This window comes from Ursus maritimus, unplaced genomic scaffold, assembly GCF_017311325.1.
Source record: "Ursus maritimus isolate PB19 unplaced genomic scaffold, ASM1731132v1 scaffold_2, whole genome shotgun sequence".
Taxonomy (NCBI): Eukaryota; Metazoa; Chordata; class Mammalia; order Carnivora; family Ursidae; genus Ursus; species Ursus maritimus.
In genome coordinates this window covers 51,172,129-51,191,421 of record NW_024424452.1, presented here as the reverse complement: position 1 = coordinate 51,191,421, position 19,293 = coordinate 51,172,129, and the positions used below count along the sequence as shown (strand labels likewise).

General features: G+C 37.2%; 1 protein-coding gene across 1 annotated transcript in view; it reads right to left on the bottom strand.

Moving 5' to 3' along the window:
* The window catches only part of EPRS1 (glutamyl-prolyl-tRNA synthetase 1), a 65,502-nt gene that overhangs the window by 4,273 nt on the left and 41,936 nt on the right, over positions 1-19,293 (bottom strand). The window contains exons 19-30 of the mRNA XM_040636011.1: positions 14,551-14,778; positions 13,281-13,543; positions 11,574-11,625; positions 10,903-11,112; positions 10,459-10,531; positions 9,140-9,219; positions 8,807-8,908; positions 7,966-8,121; positions 7,287-7,484; positions 6,512-6,685; positions 2,853-3,013; positions 742-820 (exon numbers count right to left, since the gene is read on the bottom strand). Coding sequence (XP_040491945.1) covers positions 742-820; positions 2,853-3,013; positions 6,512-6,685; positions 7,287-7,484; positions 7,966-8,121; positions 8,807-8,908; positions 9,140-9,219; positions 10,459-10,531; positions 10,903-11,112; positions 11,574-11,625; positions 13,281-13,543; positions 14,551-14,778 — 1,776 coding nt within the window. The remainder of the gene's footprint in view (positions 1-741; positions 821-2,852; positions 3,014-6,511; positions 6,686-7,286; positions 7,485-7,965; positions 8,122-8,806; positions 8,909-9,139; positions 9,220-10,458; positions 10,532-10,902; positions 11,113-11,573; positions 11,626-13,280; positions 13,544-14,550; positions 14,779-19,293) is intronic.

The following is a 19,293-nucleotide window of genomic DNA, read 5'->3' as shown; positions in this document are numbered from 1 at the left end:
GCATGAATACCGGAGAACTAAAGTTCGTTAAGTCATTCATTCCAGTAATTAATAATTTTGTAAATCAGGACCTTTTCACTATGAAAATTAGAAGTTTTGGCTAGGAACATCTGCATACTCACAACACATAAAACTGACAAAATCTTAAAGAACCACTGAAGTACCTAATTAGAAAGACCTGGGTCTTTTAAAGGAGCCTGAAGTACCCACTCATTCTGAAAAATAGGCTTAGACATGAGCAGTACTTTCCACCTTATTATTCAGAAAAGTTCAATCAATTAAGATCAGGGAAAATACACACACACACACACACACACACACACACACACACAGTCAGAGAACTGAAATTTTTGACACGGACTTAAAACCTTATTTTAGGAATTTGCACATTACATTACAATAATGCTTACTTCAGGAACCTAATTCAAGCTGAAAAACAAGATGAAAAATTTCAATAATTAAAACATTAGGGGTTGTACAGAATGAGTGTTGTTTAGCCAGCATTGCAAGCATGAGAAAAAGCTTTTACATAATCAGTTCACAGTGTTATCCAAAAATGATATAATGCTTTAATGCTTTAGGAAAGCCAATGGAAAACAGAGGATAGAATGTGGAGTAAAATATAATCCTGTCACGTGGCTGGCCTTGAAAAGGGATTAATATCATGCATAAATTCAGTGAGTCTTGAAATACCACAGCTGAGTATTTTTATATTCAAAACTTTTCAGAGAAGCCTCTTACCTTCCCAGAATCTAGCAGCTGCTGAAAGTCTTCCATTGTATTAGCCACAACCATATGAGTCTTAAGGTCTTTGGAAGCCCTATCAAAATATAATTGCAAAAGAATACATATGTTTTCTTACTAATACGACAAAGTTTTTTTTTATTTAAATAAGCATAATTTAACAAAAGAGCAATAGTTTGGAAGTGAGAACATCTCAACTTGAGTCTCAACTTTGCCGCTAGCAGTGACATGCAGTAAATCTCAGTTAACTCATCCCTGTATTACTCTTAACACCAGATCAAAGGGGAATTTGCCAAGCACACAACAGCCAGTAATTACTTCTGTTATTGCCATTAAATCTCTACTGACCAACATTCTATCCCTGGCTATACAGCTTACCATCTATGAGAGTCTACGTTATTTTTAAAACCTCTTTGGTCTTAGTTTTCCTTTCTACAAAACTGGAAAAATACTAAAGTAAATCTACCCATCATATAGGATTGTTGTGAGAATCAAACACAAAGGCATGAAAATGTTTTTAAAAAGGAAAAACTATAAATAACACACTATTCAACCTGCTTTCATATACTATGTAATTCTTTTGTAAGAACTTCAGGTTTTAGAAATAGATATAAGCATTACTCTCTTTCACACTCAAAGTCACACATTACATGAGGATGACTCATGGGTGGTGAAAGAGAAGGCGTATTTTTCTTTTCTGAATCTGAGGACTAAGACCATGTGAATTCTGTGCCAGGAACTGCTAGCTCTCCACCAAATTCCCTCCTTCTGACTTTTTCATAGTAGGATGGGCCCATGTGAATAAATTATAGCCAATGAGATCCAGGAAAAATGTATAAGGCTTAAGCCTTAGGGTGGGGCAAAACGCATCTTTATGAAATCTACATTATTAATAAATTTACTGAATAAAAATGTCAATGATAAAACTGCTTTTTAGCCACGAAAGCAGTGGTTTTCCCATCAGGGGTATGCATCTGAATCACACACAGAACATTTTTACAAAACTATTTTTACTTAAAACCAATGGATCAGAAACTCCAGGTGTAAGGCTCAGGTATGTTTCTGTTCCCCAAGCCTCCCAGGTGACTCTGAAGAGAAACCCCTAGAAAAGAACCACTGTACTAAATGCACTATTTAAATGGCAGCAGTCAGGACAGGCAGCTTTCCAATCTTTCACCTCTGACAATATGACCTGTTCTCAGTTCAGATGGACTTCAAATGCACTATTCATTAGTAGGCTAGGTAAATCCTTGAAGTCAAGTGACTCATTACCATTCTCATTTTAGGGCAAGCAAGCCAAGAGAAGCGAAATCACTTGCCCAAAAAACACATAAGCACAATGCCAAGGCTAAAATTAGTTCAGTCCTTAAATGCACGATTTACTGAGGCCTAATATGAGTTAGGCACAAGGTATTAGAAGACATACGAATAGATAAGATGCAGGCACTACCTTCCCCCAAACTGAACCCCTATCCCAAGTGGCAGTGGGTCTTCCTCCTTGTCTCAGGTGGGTAGGAAAAAATAAGGTGCCACACGTATGCACAAATCTAGTGCTTCTGCCCTGAGATCTCCTGAGTCTGGAAGAACCCTCTCCACAGGCCAGGGCAGCCCTGAAGCTTCCTTTCACCCCAGACCCCCAATCCCAGTCAAAAGGCTCTTTGCCTTGGCTCCACGTCATAATCACGTAGGGAACTTTTAATAGTAAAGCTGCCACACTCACTCTAGACCAACTAAATGAACATCTCTGGGAAGGGTCTAGGCATTGCTGTTTTTTAAAGCTTCCTAGGTGCTGCTAATGTGTATCCAGCAGGTGAGAATTAGTGCCTTAATCCCTCAAATTTGTATGTCATAAAAGCCCGTATTTAAAGTCAACCCAAATTAGTCCACAGGACAGGCAGGCCAGCGCTGCAAACCTCGTAGGAGGCAGAAAGCCCTTGGAAAAATCATGATACGGGTCAAAAACACGAGAGAGAGGCAAATTAGGAACTATGGGAGCTCAGAGGGAAAGAGGACTTCCAGTTGGGGCACTCAAAAAATTCTTCAGTACAGCTGTCAAAAGCTGAATAGGGTTTCAAGATCAGAGACAAAAGCAATCCTAAGGAACTAACCTTGTAAAAAGGTTCACATGGATGTCTTCCAAAAGAGAATGAAGTTTAGTCTCAGCCTCATTATCAGCAACTGTCAGCTTTTCTCCAGTATCTCGTCTGACAGCTACAAACTGGCAGCTCTTCATATCACGTGGCCCAACTTCGAGTCTGATGGGAACTCCCTAGAAAACAAAAAAAAAAATGATACATGCCTGTCTCCATTTGGAGATATAGAATATTTCATGACTTTATCTACTATAATTATGAAAACCCTAAAATCAAAGGCATAAGCAAACAACAAAAACAACAGGCAATATTCCTGAGATACTACAAAACTCTATTTCAATAAGAACGTATAAACCTAAGAAAAAAATGTACTGCGCAAGCGGTTTTGAGCTAAAAGTTGTGTTTAATGGAGAAACATGAGGGTAGTGCTGTCTAGATCAATATTCCTACCTCTTCTCCCATAAGAGCATGCACAGAAAGTTCCATTTGTAGGGCACATAAGGTGGTAAACAGAGAGGGCTTCTTGAATTTAAGCCTCCCCCAAGTCACTGGATCAGTACACCTCGGCACATCTGTGACTCATTCATGGCACAACGGTGTGGTTAAGTCTCAGTTCTGGATATTCTAGTGTGCAGCGTGAAGGGCTTGTTAAAGCAGACTGCTGGGCTCCCCCTGCCAATTCATATTTCTTTTTTTTTTTTTCTTTAAGATTTTATTTGACAGAGAGAGAGACAGGAAAAGAGGGAACACAAGCAGGGGGAGTGGGAGAGGGAGAAGCAGGCTTTCTGCTGAGCGGGGAGCCCGATGCAGGGCTCAATCCCAGGACCCTGGGATCATGACCCGAGCTGAAGGCAGACGCTTAATGACTGAGCCACCCAGGGGCCCCTAAAGATTCATATTTCTAACAAGTTCTCAAGTGATACTGGGACCGCACTCTGGGAACCACTCCTCAATTCCCTCTGGATTTTACAAAGGAGCTTATTAAGGACTATATGCAACTTTAAGCCTGTGAATGTTCAACCCTTTTGAATGCTCCAGGAGAGGAATTAAGGCCCAGAGAGACCTTATGTTTAGGATCTAGAACCTTACCTGACAAAAAGGTTTTTTTAGACATTTTTTTCTTTTTTGAGCAAATGATCCTCTAAAACTAATTTGGGGTTTCAAATTTAAGTTAGGAGCCTCTACATAAACAGTTTAGCTGATGGCAGTCCCCCAAATCAAAGTCAAAGGAAAATTTTTAAGTGTTATTCTAAAAAAAAAAAAAAAAAATTATCTTTAGAGATGACTTATTTTATAAAATAATGAATACCACAGAACAAATTATTGTATGCTAAATATGACATTATTTTACTGTTTTCCTTTATTCACCTAATGTATGCATATGTAACAGTGCAATGAGATTTGTAAGAGGAATAAGAAGAAACAGATCTTGTCCTCAAGGAGCTTCATGTTTCGCCAGATAAATAAGGCATGCATACAAATAATCAGTATAGAAAATCAGAAGTGGGAGACTATCCTCAGCTGGAAGAAAGAGAAGGAAAGTTACCAGAAAGGCAAAAATTAGTGAGTAATTTCATCAAAACTGAGGAACAGTCTATAAAATAACTGACCTATATCTACAAAAACGCACATGTCATGAACGACAAAGAAAGGCTAAGGAACTACTCCTGAGTAAAGGAAACTAAAATGACAACCAATGGCAACAGGACTGGATCCTGTACTGGACGAGAAGAGCTACGGCAGCTCAGAGCAGGGCATCAAAGCCTGAGTCGGGCATGAGGGTCTTGGCGTGAGAATAACCTGGCACAGTGACACAAGCCCATGCGGGTAAGGAGAGCACACACAGGGGAGTGAGTGGCAATGGCTGGAAAGATCATCTGAGGCCAGATCACAGAGGAGGCATATATTCTGTTGACTGTTTTTTTCTAAGTAAAAAGTTATGAATTTACTCATAAAGAACTGTTTTTTGTTTGCTTGTTTTTCTTTTCAGTAGCAACACAAAATTATCTTAGTCTTCCAACACAGTAAAAAGAAAAGTTAATTCACTCATACTATTTTCCCCTTTCTAACTTTCTTAATACAGGAAGAGGTACTAAAGAAGCTGTGGGAGTCCCTGGGTTCTGGTCTGGTAACTACACCATATACTCATAGTTAAACTGAGTCTCCCAATACATACACATCCCACCCCACCCCTAACTGCCTCACTGTACAAAGTTAATCACTATCAAATGAATACGAATCTAGATGTTCCAAAATACTTTGTTTTCTCAGGAATTCTTGGACTAAATGGAGATGAAATGGCATGAAGAAGTGCCACCAGTACTTTTCACTAACTAGTGACACCTCTCACTGTTCTTTAATCTTGGGCATCAAGTTTAGAATTTAGGTATTCTGTTTTCTTTCCTGAGAATTGTAGACAATGAAGTTGGAACAAAGCCTACTCATACTCAGTATAGGCTCATCAGGGTACTAGAAAGAAGAGTGACAGGGAAAAGTCAAATCGATCCTTGAGGGAGCAGAGAGATGGAAGAGGAGGAAGACAGAAGGGAGACGTGAATATGGATGCCTTTTTCTCTCCTTTCAATCCAGCCAGCAGCAAAGAGTATGTTTCTCCTTTAACATTTGGAACCTCAGGCAACGACATGTGGGATCAGACAAGCTGCCACTGGGATCACACAACAGCTATTTCTAAGTAAGCAAAAAATACTGCAATTAAAAGGAAATTATGCGAGAAAACATTTATCTTTAAAGTCTTCACTAAAGGCAGGAGAGTGAGTAAAGGAAAAAGTGTGTTATACATAAGGGAAACAAAACCAATATAACTACTAATTTTTAGCACAGAAGATTTACCTTAGGGGCCAATTAAAACAAATAGAGGTATAAATACCAGCAACTTTGGGAACCCTGGATGTGTTCCTACTGAATAATCCCAATACAGCTCAGCTTCCATACTTGGAACCAGCGTGGAGCTGCAAGAGCACCACACCTTCTCATCTAGTTCCTGTAATGTGAGTTTAGAAATCTGCTGCTCTAGTAAGAGTCCCTTGGTAAAGCATATGAAAAAAATTACATTCCAGAAGTTTGAAAAATGGAATTAAAAATATAGATCTACTAATGACAATGTGCAATAAATGAAATTTATATTAAAAACATTAAATCAGAATTTAGCTTTGAATATACAAAATAAAAATCAACAAATGGGTGTGAAACAACGTGGTGTGAAAAACCAAGTATACTACTACTTTCTGATGTTTTACTGATTAGCTGTTAACAATGACAGCAAGGTGGTGACCATGCACCATTATTCTGATAGTCTCACTGTTTAAACAGCTTACTTATTATATACATTCCTGGTATAAACATTTTAGTATAACAATGCTATGAGGTTTATTAATCATATATAAGGTCTTTAAAATCACTTTAATTCTAACATAATAAAAATAACCTTCCACAAAAAAGATTTTAAATTTAGCAAATATATAAACTTTATCACTATTACAAAGACCTGGACTGTGTGAAAATTAAGTGAAATTTAAGTGAAGAGGAAAAAAATTCACAACTATCCAAACAGAGAAAAATAATGAGAAAGTCTTACATTTTATAGAAGCATATGTAAAGAAATTCTAAATCCAAATTCAGAGTATGGAAGTAAAAGATGCAACTGAGGAATTTACCTTGAGCTCCCAGTGATTGAATTTCCAACCTGGAGAATAGTTATCTCGCAAATCAACTCTAACCCGAATACTAACACTGAGTAACCGCTTTCGATAATCATTGCATTTTGCAATCAGAGCCTCTCTGTCTTCTTCAGAAAGCGCATTTGTAATGCCACAAGGAATAACCACCACCTAGAACCAGCACAATAGCACAAATTTATACAAAGAAACAGCATACAAAGTAATGCGGTCATGTTGCTGCATAATACCCAGGAATAAAAACCTACTGGGGACTACACATTCTAACACAGATCCACTTGTGTGATTTCTAATCTCCATGGAATGTCTACCAACCAGCTGCACATTACTTGTCTATGCTAAATGCATTCTCATTTGACTTACTATATCTCAGTAAACTTATTATGAATCATTTCAAAAAATGATTTCTAAAAAAGTTTTTTATAAGCAGCTAAAAATTAAAAGAGCAAAAAAACAATAACAGAAATGATACACATAGTTACCAATACTAAGGTCCAGACTGTATTTTATAGAAAGAATGATAAACAGAAGTATTTTCCTTGGGGCGCCTGGGTGGCACAGCGGTTAAGCGTCTGCCTTCGGCTCAGGGCGTGATCCCGGCGTTATGGGATCGAGCCCCACGTCAGGCTCCTCCGCTAGGAGCCTGCTTCTTCCTCTCCCACTCCCCCTGCTTGTGTTCCCTCTCTCGCTGGCTGTGTCTATCTCTGTCGAATAAATAAATAAAATCTTCAAAAAAAAAAAGTATTTTCCTTACCTGAACAGAAGCTACACGGGGTGGTAATACTAAGCCCATGTTGTCTCCATGAACCATGGTCATAACACCAATAGTTCGAGTTGTCAGGCCCCAGGAGTTTTGATAGGCAAATTGCTTCTCTCCTGGCGTCTTTGGATCTTCAAAAATAATTTCAAACATTTTGGAAAAATTCTGCCCTAAATGATGTGATGTCGCTCCCTAAAATAGAGAAATACAAGTGTTAATTTTAATAACTAATTGTGCCTTTGAAAATGATTTCTCTAAGATCATATACCTTAAAATGACAGTACATGTTTTATGTTCCTTGGTTTTTTTTTAATATTAAGTTTTTAAAGCATAAATGATACAACAAAAAGACTAGGATTAGAAAAAAAAACACCAGGGCAAAAGCATACTGCCATGAGCAGCCCCTTTCATAGGAATAACTTCAACTACAAAGGCTAAAAGAGAATCCATGCTTTGGTAATTCAGGATACGAGCCTTCACTTAACTGACCTTAGAGATTGGTAAGAATGGGATAGATAAGCATGAAATTGTAATGTGGTCTAGAAAGCACATGAAATATACTGATCTTTTTGGGGGGAAAGAGTCTACTTCTCTGGTGACAGAAATCTACTGGATGTGCCCGCAGGCTATGCTTACAGTCACCTATGAACCGTATGCAGCACTTTGCCGGTACCTGGATGGCTCTTCCACTAGCGGATATAAACACTTCTAAGGTAGTTGTATAATCTCCTCCTGCAAATTTCTCCTTTTCAGTCTTTCTGCCTTTTACAACAGGAATTGCCAGGAGTTCTTCGTATACCTGAGCGTATAAGTCAAGTATCTGCAATACCTGTAACAACATTTTAAATACGAAACTGTTCAAATTTATGGTGTATTTATTTCTTACAGACCTATAAAACTATATGATTTAAAACTAACTGTGGTGGGAAAGTACATCAAACAATGAAAACCTTTTCGTATGGAAAGGTTAAAGCAGCCAGTGTGTATTTATTAAGAAAGACATTCAACAAAGTAACGTAAAACAAGTTAACTTTTTAAAATGTTCATAAATTTACAATGTAAGAAAAAAAGTTTGTGCAAAACATAAATGTGTGTGTGAGGGTATAGTAACCAGGGTGAAAATCTTCTGAAGAATAATTAATTTCACCCCTGGGATTATAATTTCCATATATAATTTCCTCTATACATGGAAGTACAAATAAATTTTCACCTGAAAATTTAAAACTGCACATTTTCTAATAAAATCTCATTAAAGCAGTTTCTTAAGTCTGTGTATATCTGTATTAACTTCTTTTTCTTTTAACAGGTGGTACATAAATTTTAAGTAACAAAATAATTATATCAGGAAATTATCTTTTAAAGTTATTTTGAGATCATATTAAATTTCAATTTACAGTCACTTATTAAATGATTATCTTGTAAGTAGATAACACTGCATTACTTATAGTTGGGGGGGGAGTACAGCCTGGAAAAAGAAATGGAACATGATTAATATGGAAGACAACTTTTTATACCTCTTCTGCTGCTTCTTCGAAGGTAGCAAATGCACTGTGCCCTTCTTGCCAAAGGAATTCACGAGTGCGTAGGAAAGGCTGAGGATGTTTGAATTCCCAACGCTAGAAGAGGCAAGAATACAATTCGATCATTATGGAGAGCTTTTCCATTTTTCTTAACAATTTAAATGTGGCAAGTAACCAGAAATCATAATTGTAATCCGTAACTGTGATTAAAAAATGCTTCCATTCTCCCAATCCTTTGAATATAAAAATAAGGAAAAACAAAATGTGCTTTAAAAAAAACTGAGTACGAAGAATAATGAAAGAACGTAAGAAACAGTATGTACCTACCACCACATTACACCACTGATTGAGCCTGATGGGCAGATCTCTGTGCGACTGCACCCATTTTGCATACGCAGGATACATTACTGAAAAGATACAGGAAAAGACAGATGGTTAGTCACTGAAGGTTTTATTTCTCTCTGAAGGCTGGTAAGAGTTACACCAGTAACATAGTCAATAGAAATTAAAATGCTGTGTTTGTGTAAATGCATTTCCAATGTCTGTAATGGTAAGTGAACGGTATTACTACATTATTTCATAAAGCAGATTAGTCAAGGAAATAAATCTACCTAAATCTGACCTTATTTTGTTCTTCACACTGAAACTTACACTTCACATCTGACTCTTCAACTGTTTTATTTTCAAAAACACTAAGTGCAGCTCTTACAGCATATACCATGCTCTCTGAAATTCTTAGCACTTATGATGCTGTTTAGTTCCCACGTTCAATCCACAAAGTTAATATCACACTCTTTGTATCAAAGATGCGAAATCTGAGCATAGGGAAGCTAAATAACTTGCTGAATCCAGCACAGTTATCTATTAGAACTAATAGAATCAGATTAAATCTATCTAATGCATCTACCCACAGTATGAAAGTTCTTTGCCATGAATTGTTTATTTAAGTGAAGGTGTCTGTCTAATCACAGCCTACTCATGACTATCTAGAATTACTAAAAACTCTGCCAGTCAGAAAACAGCTGGTGTTATAATTTCATTAATGCATCCTTATAACATTATACAAGACTATCAGCAGAAGTATGAAGTAAACAGTAAATAATCCTTCATTCTAAAGATGGATAATTACTTTGGAAAACACTGACAAACCCAAAAACCTTTCAGAGACTTTTTTTTACCTGCAAAATGGAGATTACAATCGCTGCCTCCACCTCTCTCACTATTATAAGAATACAATATATAAATGAAATCACTTAGTAATCTATAAAAACCCTATAAAATATAAATGTATTAAAATGACTAACAAAATTTGTAAGAAAACATGGCATAAAATATCAGTATTTGGCAAACTTAATAATCAATTCCAAGATTTAAAACTATTCTAAGAATAAGTCTTGTAAAGTTCTGAAAACTTGTAGTATCAAATAAAAAATGATTAAAAACAAAACACTTATTCTAATGATTAAGCTCTGCAATGTTTACTGCACTGAGAATAAAATTCTATGTAACTTCAGTATATATTCATCTTTATCAACATTCATTAAACTGTGTGCTGTCAAGGAGGATCATAAAAACACAAAATCAACACTGAGGTGACTCTAGAAGCCGTCTCTAGTGCTCTCCGGTGCCCCAAGGCCCATCCTCACCTGTTTCACTAGTGGGACGAACGGCAATTGGTTCTGCCAACTCTGTTTTGCCAGATCTTGTAACCCAAGCAACCTAGTGAGAGAAAATCATTTTCCATACATTTTTTAAACAGCATTTCAGAGAAACAGCACAAATACAGGCAAATTTCTATTTCAATTTTTGCTACAGAAATTAAGGCCAATTAAAATAATTGCTGCTGTTCCTGGTAAGAAAAGGAGATACTTACTGTCCTTCTAAATATTTAGCAAAAAGTAAGAGCCAGTTAATGTAACAAACAGAATCATAACTTGTCCTGAAGGTAGAAATATGTACATATTTTTTAATGGCTTTATATTTCTCTAAATTGGTCTTGCCATTTAAATTACTGCTCAAGTGTGAACTGAAAATACACTTTCAAGTGTATGAGAGAAAACTGCGAAAATACACAAAGCAAGCTAACTTACCTCAGGGGCAAAGTCAGCAATATGAGTCTTCTCTTTCTCTAATGCACCTTGAGACACAAACATGGGGAAATAGCAGTTTTCAACACCAAGTTTCTTGATCTCGGCATCAAAAAAGTCCTTGATGGATTCCCAAATGGAATACGCCCAGGGACGAAGAATATAGCAGCCACTTACATCATAGTATTCAATCAGTTCTGATTTTGTGATGACCTTTTTAAAAGAAAAACATGGTCTTTGAAGCCTAAATTAAACCAAAATGATGATACAAGTGCCAAGTGAATGATAACCAAGCTTCAAATCTGGAGGCTCCCACTGTTGGTGCATCCCCTTAATGCGTGTAAAATGGGCTTTTCTGTAGTGAGAAACACCAAGCTTAATCCCTGAAGGCTTGAATTCCAATCTTGCTTCTGCTGTTTACTATCTTTGTGACTTTGGATTAATCCCTTTACCTCGCCATTAAAAAAAAAAATTGAATAATGACTATCTCATAGGGCTACTTCTTAATTCATTGCTTTATGTGAACATGCTCTGAAAACTGTGACACGTTAAATGGCTATACCATATGTTATTAATGACATCATATATTACTTTGTGTCTGGACTTTCAGAATCTAAATACAAAGCAGTCTTCGAGAAATTTAAAACATGAAAACAAACTGAATGGATACTCACTTGAGAATACCAATCTGCAAGGTTTTCTTCTTTTTTTGCCTCAAGACCCAACCTGTAGATATGAAAAATAAAATATGAGTCCCTTCATCAACTGCTTTTATGCTGAATGGAAACAAACTTCTGAAGTTCAAAACAGAAGAGGTTTTTCTTCAATACGAGTTATTTCCACATTTCGGTCTTGTATATTCATTCCCAAGATAATGCTTTAGCCTCTTAAAAGGTGGTAAGATGCTGCCCACAAAGCACTAGGAATGTCAAGCTAGCAAAAGCTACGATTTTCATGCAGACATCTCTTCTACAAAGTTCTTTAGAAGATAATGTATTTGTAGTAAAGACAGAATTTATTCACATAGAATTCTGTCACTAAAAAGTAAGAAGAATCTTTTGCCAAACTCAGTCCAGAAAACATTGTAATTATCAAGATCGCCGTCCCACTGAAAGTGACATGTAAAGAGCAATGAAAACAACGGCTGTGTATGTGTGCACACATCAGTAGATATAATCCGTACATAGTCTACAAATTTTTCTTTTAATTGCAGTAAGTAAAAGTTGCAGAGACAGATGCAAAGTAAGTTAGATCTGCAATAAAAAACTATTCTAGACGATGATCTTTTTCTTGAAACCAGTAATTATTCAAGAACTGTGGTCTTACGATCCACACACAAAAAAATCACCCATCAGTCCTGTTTACAAACAAGGCTTTATTGGCTTAAAATCTTAATGTACTTATAGCTGACTTCTCCACTGTTTCACTTTGACGTGGCTCAAGAGGCCTACATGAAACCTGGCCCTTCCACAAACAGAGGTAAAAGGTGAGAAGTTCTGTTCTCTCTTGTATTATTCTATGAACTATAATTCTGATTACTCAGTCAATAGAAAGAAAAACAACTGTTATATTCTCTTGTTTAAGGAGACGTTGCATGTATGATGTGAGAGTTAAGAGGCAGAATTTTAAACAAATCTAAAACCAAAAGCGCTCTCTCTCTCTCTCTCACACACACACACACACACAAAATCTCACAATAGCAGTTGCTAATGATAGCGTTTTCTTTTTATTAAGCCCCTGCAGGAAGCTAGCACAAAGTCTACCCTAATTTTGCCATGGGGATTACGGACAGGGACATCAAATTATTCATATGAACTGGAACATATTCAAACATCATCTATTTCACTGTTTTGTCTTTTAAACAGCTTTGTTGTATATTATCCTACCAAACTTGAAATCCTATCAAGAGTGAAGTTGTCATTTAGTCACCATGAAAAATTTTCATCTGAAGAATCTGGTTAAGTTGTAAGGCAATGAATATTGTCAGGCTACCAACTGTGTTAAAAGGGAGGAAAAGGGGAACATTTATAGATACTTGTTTTCATTTGTGGAGCCAAATGATCTCTCAGTGGTTACAGAGGAAACTAGCTGTGGTTACCAATTCATTAAGGTGGTAGGAGAAACTGGGAAGATGGGCTACAAGCATGCGAGTGAGACTTCACTGAACTTTTTATATTCTGAGAGTCCTAAACCAAGCAAACAAATTTGTTACCTAAATAAATAGAAAATTAACAAAAGCTATTTGCTGGCACTATACCTCTATCATTCTCCAACTTCACATGACAGTCAAACTAACCAAAGTCTGTTTTTTAAAAAATAGTTTCAGAGTTGAATTCCTTCACAACTGCTTCACTTGGAATGAAGCTTCCATGTTCTATTACCTGGTCTGTTTCTTAGGCCCCTGCCCTTCTCCCGCTCCACTGGATGACAGTCCACTTCCTTGGCTTTTAAAGGAGTCTTTCTTTTGGCCATCACTTTGTTTCTGAGGCTTATTCTGCTTTTCAGATTTATTTTCTTTTTCTTTCTTTTTCTTATCTTTGTCCTCAGCCCCAGTGGCAGAGACAGGCTTATATTCTACTCCTGTCAGAGACTTGTACTGTGCTTTCAGCTGAAGGAGTTCCTGCACAGCCGTATCTACTTGATCCTTTAGTTTAACAAAAGAGGAAAAGAGAAGATAATATTTCATTCAAATCACTGTCTGAGCACCAATGTCCAAAGCTTCCTAAGCAGATCTGAAAACATAAGTGAAGGCAGAGGGGAATGTGGTAAGCGTGGAGAACGTTAAATATACTAACTACTGAAAACAAAAAAAATACGACAAACAGAATTGTACAAAAGAGGGACTGAAACACAGTACGGTAATTGCACTGTCTGAACAGGAGTCATTAGCCACATGTGGCTATTTAAATTCAAGTAAATAAAATTGAAAACTCAGTTCCTCCGTCACAACAGCCACATTTCAAGTCCTCAGTGGTGACACGTGGCTAGTGACTGCGGGACGGGACAACTGCTACAGAACACTTCCACCATCACAGGAAGTTCTATCAGAAAGCTCTAGTATGTAACATGTATTCCACTGCAATTTAAGTTAGGGCCATTACACTACATACGTTCAACATTTCATAATCATAAAGATGACAGTAATCAAGTTTCCGTATTACTGGTTAAACTTTAAAACCTGTAATGACGTACTGTTTTCCATTCACAAATCTGTATGAAAAAAAATCCTACTCCAATGAAGAGAATATAATTAGCACAGACTACACAGAGCTCAAAATAACACTTGCCATTTGAGACTGACTCAGCGTGAGGAGAATGAGTAAAACAAGAGCATGCACCAAGGGCCTATAATGAGCACTGCTGGGGTCTAGGTCCCTATTCTCTAGGATCTCACAGACTAGAGAGAAGCAGGCAACAGCTAAAACACAGTGTGTAAGCACAATGTCAGAGAAAGGCAGTCTTATGAGAATGTCGAGTCAAATACAGACAGAGAGAGAAGTGATCAGTGAAAGCTTCTCTAATACCCTAGACAAAGGTTGAGAACTGAAATATATGAGCAGAACTTAGATTTGATGGGCCAGAAAGTGTTCCGGGCAAAGAAAATAGTCTGTCATGTAAAAAACAAAAATACAAACAAAATACCACGCTAACCTTAGAGGCCTTTTCAGCTTTAAGTTTTCGAACAACTTCTCCTTGAGAAGCTACTTTGTCAAAAAGTACTTTGGCTTCTGGTGTTTCTGGACCACTAGGCTCAGAGCTGTTGGTTGAGTCTGAACTTTGAGATAATGGAGGCTGACCAGGAATGTACTCCTTTCCAGTTTTCTCTTTATACTGAGCTTTCAGAGAGAGTAAGCATTCCACAGCTTCATTTACTTTAGCCTGAAATAAAAGACAAAAAACAATTACTTAAAACTTTCTGAAATTTCTGAAAATTTCTGAAAATCAATGGTTATTAAAAGTTAATTACCACCAAAGCATTCTTATAAATAATCATCATGGAGGACCCCAAGCAACAAAGGAGTTCACTTATAAAATAACAGATCAAAGCTAAAAAAAAAAAAAAGTTAAAAATATAAATCGTATTAATCCTATATACAAATCATAAAAATAAACATAAACACATACACATATAGCACTTTAAGTTCCCATTTAACATATGTAAACAGACAAATAAATAACAGAATATCTAAGCAAACTGGCAGTGTCCGAGCCCTAGGTCTATAAATACTGGAGTCAGAAATTACAAAATCAGAATGAAGATCAGCTCAATGGCTTTGCTACACAAACCTTATTTTCATTAGCCTACTAAACAAACACTAAATACAGCACAAAACAAACAAACCACAGCTTGGGCCCAACTAAAGAATACATTATTCTTTTAAAAATTTACAATAAAATGAGATGGTATATAGAGGTTTTTTTTTTTTTTTTTAAGATTTATTTATTTTAGAGAGCAAGAGAGCACATGCAGCGGAAGGGGCAGAGGGAGAGAGGGAGGTAGAGAAGCAGACTCCCCATTCAGCACAGAGCCCAACACAGGGCTCGATCTCATGACCCTGAGAACCTGACCTGAGCTGAAACCAAGAGTCAGATGCTTAACTAACTGAGCCTCCCAGGAGCCCCAGTATGTTGAGGTTTTAATTAGACATTAAAGTATATACATCATCCTCTGATACTTCAATGTAATCATAATGAAAAAGAACAAAATACTCAGCCCAGCTGAGACGCTTATGATTCTAGCAGAGAAGGACAACAACGCAAAGGACAAAGGCTGAACGCTTTACCTGAATGGTAGTACTACCTAAGCACAGACCAACACACCACTGAAAAGCCATCCCATCAATCGGAGAGAGAAAAAGTGTGTCCAAATTACCCTAGTTTCCAAGTTTCACTGCTACATCATGACAGCGCTCCAAACAGCTAAGAGCAACCCAACAGAAGCCAGGAAGAATACTACAGTGGGGGTAAAGGAGTGCAGGAAGTACTGGTTTACCGTAAAAGAACTTGCATCTGTGAGTCAACAAGTGACATTTCCTTGTCCGTACAGTATTTTGCTGCCTACCGAAGTAGAGTCTGTCACACCAGGTACCACACTGGAGTAAATATAAGAGGAGAAATCTCACAGAGAGAAGTATGTAGCTTGCCTGATTTGTACCCCTGACCAGTCTCTTCTTTACATTGTCTTTAGAATTAAAAGCATTTTCACAACAGGATCTACCAACTCCTAAGGAATAAGACACAATTAATCAGACTTACAAGAATCAAGGAAAAAGAAACTTCCATCAGCTAAAAGAAAGAAAATGGGAAAAAAGTTAAGGCACTTTCCTGCAACTACTTCTACAAAAAGAGGCCTTGAAAGAAGTTCCATTCCGCTACAAGCAAGTGTTGACCAGAGTCTGAAGTCAGGTGGCACACCCTTCACAAAGAAAAAAAAACCTTGTTTGGCAAGATTATAATTCAAAATATTATAAAGGAAAATTAAAATGGACAAATCACTTTACTACTAAATGATATTCTAAAAATAGAGAATTATATACACTTTTATCTCCTCCAATTGAGAAATGGAACACTGTGGATAACTAAGTAATCTATTCAGGTTATTTTTCAAAACAGTGAAATAATACAGCTCTCTATGCAGTCTTCTCTGATGATTTAGAAGGTATCTAAAGATTCCTGAATTAGAATTAGCACTATCAATACAAAAAAACTATCACTATTATTTTATGGCCTATTTACTTACTCTGTGTTGGACACTATGCTAAGTGCTTTACGTGGATCATTTTTTTTCCCCCAAATAACTCTAACTCATTTTATAGAAGAAGTAAAGTTTAGAAATAAGATTAAGGACCTTACCCAGAGTTACACAATAAGTAGTAGGAGAGCCAGGATTTAATCCAGGGCTTATTCTAGAGTCTGTGATCTACTGCTAACATGACATGAAAACTGCATTTTCAAAAGAGATCTCTGATTCTTACTTAACGTCTCGTGGAATGAGGAAAAAATAATCTCTTTTAATACTCTAGTTTTTCTGGAACAAAAGGCATTTACAAAGAAAAACTGGACGGTACTACTTGATATAAGATTAAACAACAGAAGCCTACAAAGCAGGTGCTGATAAATCTTAAGTTCTTAGTGGACACAAGTGTTTGAAACTTATCTAACATATGCCAATACGAACACGAAGAGTTTTCAATAAGTAACTCCTGATGAATGAGAAAGGAAACAGCCTATAAAAAAAAACTTCTGTGAGAGGTTAAGATGGGAATTTGAGCAAGTGCACACGACCTGAGAATCAGACTGAAGACAGGAGAGAACTCACCTGGTTACATTTAGAAAAGTGCCCAACAGCTATTTAGGCAGCAGCCACTAGATGGAAACATTTCTCCGTGAGGAAGGAAAGAACTTTTAAGAAGAAAAACCTAACATTACCATTGTAAATGTAAGAACAGAATGGCTGGAGCACCTCAATTATCAGTGAAAACAGCTTTTTAAAAAAGTACTTTTTTCTGACTTCACCTATTTTTTCCAACTCTATAGATGTTCTCCCACCTTTTGCTCCTTTTTTAACCTATCAGAGAGAAAGACACCTGCACACATCAGTGATAAAGACTCCCCGATGATGATGTAGATTCTCACTCGGTGGGGGTGGGAGATGAGTAATAATCCAAAGAGGGAATTCTCCCAAATTGGGGAGGGGTAGTAATGAAGCTTGTATCATGGAAAAAAGTCTGCTAGGAGATTTAGTGAACTAGAAGTTCACAGGTTTTCAAAGCAAGGTGTTTGGTTTTTTTTTCCTAAGTCAACTGACTAGAGTTCTATATTTCGCTTAAATGCCTAATCCTATAAGGAACAGCCCAATTACTGAACCCCAATCGCAGGAGCCAATCCAGCACAACAGAGGGCCCCGACTCTGGAGTCAATCTGGGTTGAAACACCTGCCCTGCCGTTTCTCAATTCCGCAACGGGTTCATTTACCTAAATCAGAATGTATCTGCTGCTTTTCTTTGATACAAATCAATCATACAAACTCCTCAGATTTTCCTAGAAGATCCCTAAGCCGTAGTCAGTCTTGTGAAACGTCTTGTCTCACAACATGGATGGATTTATACCTGCTTAGAGCAAAAGCAAGCTTGTATTAAAGACCAAATACAGATATAGCAGAAACCCATTACACACAAATTCCAAACAGGAAGCTCAAAATTTGTCAAGGGAAAGAATGGGTTTGTTTCTTCTGATTTTCTCCCCCTGCAATCTTTATTTTTTGGCCTTAGAATTAAGGCTATTTGGGGTGGGGGTGAGAGGCAGTGGTTTTCTAGGACAGCCTGTTCACCAAAGGGGCATAACAATGTGTTTCCTCTCCTGATAAGCTGCAATTTGGATTTTTTTGTTTTAAAGATTTTATTTATTTATTTGACAGAGAGAGAGAGAGACAGCAAGAGAGGGAGCACAAGAGGGGGAGTGAGAGAGGGAGAAGCAGACTTCCCGCTGAGCAGGGAGCCTGATGCAGGGCTCTATCCCAGGACCCTGGAATCATGACCTGAGCCGAAGGCAGACACTTAACAACTGAGCCACCTCGGTGCCCCTGATTTGGATTTTCAAAACCAAAAACACTGGTGTAAAATATAAAAGGGCAAAGACTGGCAGAATATTTAAGTTGAATTACTGGGGGCATAACTACAAGGTGCCATGAATCAAATGCTACAACTGCAGAAGTAAGATGACCAGCACCCAGATGGGATCTGACAAAAAGAGGCTGCTAATGACAAGACGAAACAACTGTGAATTACTGTTTCTATTTACATAATAATCATTTGATTTTGCTGCCATTTATTATTTCAATTAAGAAAGTTATTCCTATAGAGGTCCTCAAATCTCTGTCCTCTAGGGGATGGATCATCTCATTTTTCCAATAAGGGGCCAGGGCCACGTAAAAAATATTGTAGGTTTTGTGGGTCTGTTGAAACTACTGGACTCCGCAGCAACAGCAGGGAAAGAGCCTTAGACAATATGTAAACTACAAAGTGCGCTTGTATCCCAATAAAATTTCACTTACAAAACACAGGGGGGCAGGCCATAGTTTGCCAAACATGCTCCCAGAATTTAAAGTGTTGTAGTCCATAAAGCCCTTAATTTATCATTTTCTGGCTCCCATTTCAAGCAATACTAAAATTCCATGTTTAAACTGCATTCATCTAAATTTCAAATCAGAGCAATGTGTTCAAAATCAAAGTTTTATTTTTTTGAAACCATAACTTTCGAACTTTAAAAGTTAATATTTCCAATCTGAAAAGTGAGTTCAATTTTTAAAGTAACTCAGCATTCAGAATTATTTTATCTTCGGTGTACCCTCAGTTGTGGTGCAACTCACAACTGTATCTGCCTGATCCACTGTTT